This window comes from Cibotium barometz, chromosome 49, assembly GCF_041138505.1.
Source record: "Cibotium barometz isolate CiBa-2024 chromosome 49, ASM4113850v1, whole genome shotgun sequence".
In the NCBI taxonomy this organism is placed as follows: domain Eukaryota; kingdom Viridiplantae; phylum Streptophyta; class Polypodiopsida; order Cyatheales; family Cibotiaceae; genus Cibotium; species Cibotium barometz.
In genome coordinates this window covers 39,568,245-39,573,296 of record NC_141094.1, presented here as the reverse complement: position 1 = coordinate 39,573,296, position 5,052 = coordinate 39,568,245, and the positions used below count along the sequence as shown (strand labels likewise).

Sequence of the window (5,052 nt, the reverse complement as noted above, 5' to 3'; positions counted from 1 at the left end):
GAGACATGCATCCACTCTAAAAACGTAAGCATTGAGCTCCATTAGTTGTGGATTAGAGTAGGATAGTTATTTTTTATTCATACATTTTATATTTTTTCATGCATTGTTGGAATTGGTAGCTTAGAGCATGTAAAATCAACCAAAAACAAACAAAAAGCACTTAATCACTTAAAAATCTCCATTAATTAAGATTAAGAACCATAATCACCCTTCTCCATCAAGTCTAAAAAACCTTTAAAAATTAGGCCAAACCATCACTTGGGTAGGGAGACATGCATCCATAGTCCTGCGAAAAAAGATGTAAGTCAATATATGTAAGTCTTGAGAAGTGAGTTGTGCCTAGACATGTGAGCCACGGGCGTGGATGTGTGAGTTGTGAGTATAGAGGCATGAGCCAATAGACATGAGTCTAGAGGGAGGTATGGTAGGTATACCTAATATTATACCAAACAATTATACCTTGAAAACTTGTAAGGACACATCCTTTAAGAATTTATCATACATTTCCTATTATATAATCTGTACTTGCTACAATTTTCAAGGAAATTTTTTATCCTTTGTAATTATTAGGAAATTAAGTATAATTATTACCTAATAATTACACACCAACCCTGTCATAGGTCTATTTCATACAAGTCTGTGCCCAAGTAGGCCTATTTTATAGGAAATTTATGAGCCTAGTTCATACAAAAATGGCATTAGCCTATAGGCACGAGTTGCGTGAGCCTAGAGACGTGAGTCTAGAGGTGTGAACTTAAAAATGCGAGCCTAGAGGCATGAGTCCATTGGGCATGATTTGAGTCTAGCTCACCAAACCTACGTGACCCTATTTTATACAAAAAAAAAGACATGAGCCTATAGACATAAGTTTAGAGGCATGACTCTAGAGGTACGATCCCACATACGTGAGTGAACAAGCATGAACCTAGAGATGTGCAGCCAGAAAGGTACACAGTAAATGCCCAGGGTCTCACTCGTATATATAATGGTATGGTAGTTAAACATGGTATGCCAAGATAGGTTTCTTTTTGCTATTTTGGAGCTCTTCTTCTTCTCTGTTACATTTTTACATATAAAGGAGGATTCACAAAGCCAAGGTTGCTTACATGGAGGCTTGACGAATAGTAGTTATTAGTAGCTTCATGAGACTTTTTAAATCTATAGTAGTATCCTTAATAAGATATTTTGAATAATCCAAGTTACCATAACATGAAAGGAATAATTATAAAATTTTATTTCAATAATCTTCTTGTAAATTATATTTATGCAAAAGCTACAATTGTAGACTATGGATTTAGGAGAGAAGGGCATACAAATAATTGGTTAGTGTAAATACACATCAATGAGGAGTGAGGGAAACACCAATGAATTTAGTTATAGTAGCCAATAGTATTAGGACAGACTAGATCTAATTTTATTTAAAAATGTTTGAATATTTTCATGTGATTTTGAGTAACCATTGCATTGCCAAATTTTTTTGAAATGAAACCCCAAAAATAGATTTGTTTTATAGGAGTTTAAATTTGTTCTTTATGCATCATTCAAACAATCATGATTCTCATCTTGCATAAGTTGAATTTGTCCTTGATTATTATCCATGTACTTTTTTAATTAGTTGTTATGGTGTCACAAGTTTTTACTAACAATGTCTCTCTCTACATACTTATTTTTCAGAGTATTTTAGAATGTTGCATGAGACCTCACAAAAACCTATACATTGCATGGTGTATAAAGTTAGAAAAGTTTGGCTTTTCAATGACAACAAATAATGTGTATTTGAAGTTTATGTTGTGAGCTTGCCTAAATTGCTTGACCCATGTACTATGTGGTAGAACATTTTTAATAATGTGTACTATGTTTTGAGCCCATGGTTGACTTTAGGTGCAAGGAGACGATAGTAGACTAGAACCTCCACAGTATTGTTTAGTGTACTAAAGGGGGTGCATACCATCATAGACCATCTTTGGGGTGATGCAATGACCCTAAGATGTGCCCTAGCCGTCAAACAAGTATTTGAGAGAAGATGCCTGTGATTCACGTCCAGGGGGATTGATCCCTATGATTCACCTCATGGGGGTTTGATTGATGCAATAACTCATTAGGTTGATGAGAGAATGATGGATGTGGATTGTGTAAGGGGGATGTAGCACGGTTTAGGCAGCTGATGCAAGGCAATGAGTGGGAAGAGGAGCAAAAACAAGGAGAAGTTGGACTCACTACCACCCCAAAAGCAACAGAGGTAGGGGGTTCGTGATTGTGGGTGTCCTCATACATGGTGATCACACTGTCATCCATTGGAGAGTGTTGGACTTGCTTTCTTGCATTGCAATGCTTAGAAACACATTTGTAATAGTACCTACACACAAACCAACCCCAAAATAGCACCGTTTGGTTTAACTTTGTAAGAAATGAATAGCTCTAAGGGAGGCCAAGTACTAAAAGAAGAACTTTACCCTCTTTCATATATTAGTACATTGAGTTGTAGCTTACCTTGGATGAGGGGAGCTCTTGATCGCTTTCTTGCCATACTTTTGCCACCTGTAGCCATCATACATGGCCTCGTCTTTAGTAGAGGCCTTCAAATTAAACGAAATGCTTCTAGAGTCTTTTCTCCGTTTCTCAGCTCCCCTAAACAAAACCCGAATGCCAAATAATAATGGGTACAAAGTCTAGAAGTGGGATGGTGTAGTTAGCCTAGTGGTAGAGGTTGGTGTTGTCCTAAGCAAGTGTGAGTTCGAATCCCCCCGCCCTCAAACAAAAAAGAAAAAAAAAAGGGGTGTGATTAAAAGAGGGACAAAATAATAAGGGGTGTGATTAAAAGAGGAACAAAATAATAAGGGGTGTGATTAAAGGAACAAGACAAGGGGTGTGATTAAAGGAACAAACAAAATAAAAAATAAACAATAAAAAAATCTAGTGGTGCGACGTAGACTCACCTCGGAGATGAAGCCCGCGGGAACGCTGGCGACTGACGTGGGTTGGGACAAGGGGCACGTGGCTGCTGACTGGGCCAAATATGCAGGTGGCGTTGGTCTGTTGGAGAGGGAGATAGGGTAGGGGGAGGGGTGGATGATGATGATGAGGTGTGGGGCTGCGGCCAGGGGAGGTCCGGGGCGGCCAATTCGGGTGTGGGTGTGGAAACGGGGCGGAGGGAGTCGAGCCAGCTGCGGTCTTCAAGGGAGGGGAAATCCAGGGCTTGAAGGAACTCTAGGTCCAGATCTGGCAGGGAATCGGATTCTTCATGGAGATTGCTGCTGCTGCTGCTGCTTGCGTGGGCGCCGCCCACAGGCTTCTCTGTGTGCCCATCATTTCTCTTCAATCCATGGCCTTTCTGTATAGCGCCTGCGCCCCGCCGATCAGAGGTGAAGCCCGCCAGGCACAGCAGCGGAGGCGAAGAACCAGACGAGGGTGAGACCATGCCGCGCTCGTTTCACACCTCTGGACTTCTTTGTGTCAAGGTTGAACTAGTATTGCGGACATTGGGCGTTTTTATAACCATAAAAAACACACGGTGTCCCTGGTCCCACGTACACGGTGTTTTGACTCTTACCAAGTCTCTTCTTCCTCTCCCTTGAATCCCCCCCTTCCCCCCTTTTTTGGTTGTCCAAGCAACTATTAGACTTTATCCCGTTGTGGCTAGCCGCCACACCCGTGCTCGCGAAAGACTTTTTTCTCAACCGGTTTACAACTGGACAAGGTTGAAGCCTATTAGCCGGTTTTCATTAATAAAAATCTTGCTACTCATCGGTTTTATAATTGAATCTGTAAAAATTTTGCCGGTTCTCTTACGGATGAAGTTAAATTCTTGCCATGAAATTTGAATTTCAACTAGTTGAAAATGTACTAAAGGCTGGTTTTTCGTGAGCATTGTGCCTCTCTCTCTCTCTCTCTCTCTCTCTCTCTCTCACACACACACACACACACACACACACACACACACACACACACACCATACAAATTATCACTAGCATTTTACCAAGCCACATATCAAGGCTAAGAAGTATGTATGTATGTGTGTATATACATACACATACATACATACACACACACACACACACACATGCACATGTGCGAGAGAGAGAGAGAGAGAGAGAGAGAGAGAGAGAGAGAGATAAAATTGACAATTTCTTAGCCCATAGATACCATTCAATCCCTTGGTTTTCTTAGTCCTAGAAGTCGTTCTCATGGAAAAATACCTTTTTGAATACTTCAAGCCATGTTTTGTGCGTTATGTTAGCCTATTTATTATGGGACTAAGTGTGGGACTCACTATTGTACTTTGATGTCCATTCATTAAAGTGATGGGTGGTTAGCCTTTTGGATATAGTCACAAATCATAGAAACATATTTCAATAAGGCTTGGGTTGATTTTTCCCTGTAATTCTAGAGGAAACGAGTAGGGGAGAGAGAGAGAGAGAGAGAGAGAGAGAGAGAGAGAGAGAGAGAGAGTTCCATTTGTAAGAAAGGCTTAAAATTTTATAATTAAAAAATAGTTATCATTTTTTAGGGAGGACATTTGTATAATATGCAAGAAATAGTTATCATTTTTTAGGGAGGACCTTTGTAAGATTCCTCCCTCAAGCTTTTGAGGTGTACAGGTGTAAGAACCTTCCCTTCTGATCTTATAATTATTCCCCTCTCTGAAATAAAAGAAAGATCCTGTTTTACCCTGTTTTGGCCTGGAGAGAGAAAATGTCTAGAGGGAGGTAATTCAAAATTGAGATATTTTTGGATATAAAAATCCTCCTAATGTCTAAAATGGTTTCCCCTGAAACAGAAATTCAAAAAGAACTTTCCAATGTGCAATTGGAATTAATTGAAAATAGGTATAAAGGACCTTAGCCTAAGGATCCAGATTTTCAAAAACTTTTGGATTATGGTCCAATTAAGGTTCCTATGGACCAATAATATTAATCCAAATGTAGGGAGGAGATAAATTGAAGAATAAAAGAAAAACCCCCCAAAAATGAGTAAATGCTCACATAAGATGAAGAGTGGACTAAGGACCAAAGAAAACAATTAAAAAACTGAATTTTGACACCTCAGTGTGGG

The 5,052-nt window shown here is 39.6% G+C and overlaps 1 protein-coding gene across 2 annotated transcripts; it reads right to left on the bottom strand.

Moving 5' to 3' along the window:
* Nucleotides 1-155: 155 nt before the first annotated feature.
* Nucleotides 156-3,456, bottom strand: LOC147610570 (uncharacterized). 2 transcript variants are annotated; one of them, XM_086786414.1, is made up of 3 exons: nucleotides 2,937-3,456; nucleotides 2,491-2,538; nucleotides 156-2,356 (listed from the first exon to the last, which is right to left on the bottom strand). In XM_086786414.1, exons 1-3 carry the CDS (start codon nucleotides 3,416-3,418, stop codon nucleotides 2,035-2,037), a joined length of 852 nt encoding a protein of 283 aa, XP_086642540.1. In that variant the 5' UTR covers nucleotides 3,419-3,456; the 3' UTR covers nucleotides 156-2,034. The 2 variants fall into 2 exon arrangements, with proteins under 2 accessions (XP_086642540.1, XP_086642539.1); XM_086786413.1 differs by having other exon boundaries at nucleotides 2,491-2,628; nucleotides 2,937-3,451.
* Nucleotides 3,457-5,052: the final 1,596 nt, after the last annotated feature.

Coding starts and splice junctions, on each gene's coding strand:
- LOC147610570 (XM_086786413.1), bottom strand. CDS start 3,418: ATGGTCTCACCCTCGTCTGGTTCTTCGCCTCCGCTGCTGTGCCTGGCG. Junction 2,629..2,936: donor CCGCGGGCTTCATCTCCGAG/GTGAGTCTACGT, acceptor GGTTTTGTTTAG/GGGAGCTGAGAAACGGAGAA. Junction 2,357..2,490: donor AAGAGCTCCCCTCATCCAAG/GTAAGCTACAAC, acceptor GTTTGTGTGTAG/GTACTATTACAAATGTGTTT.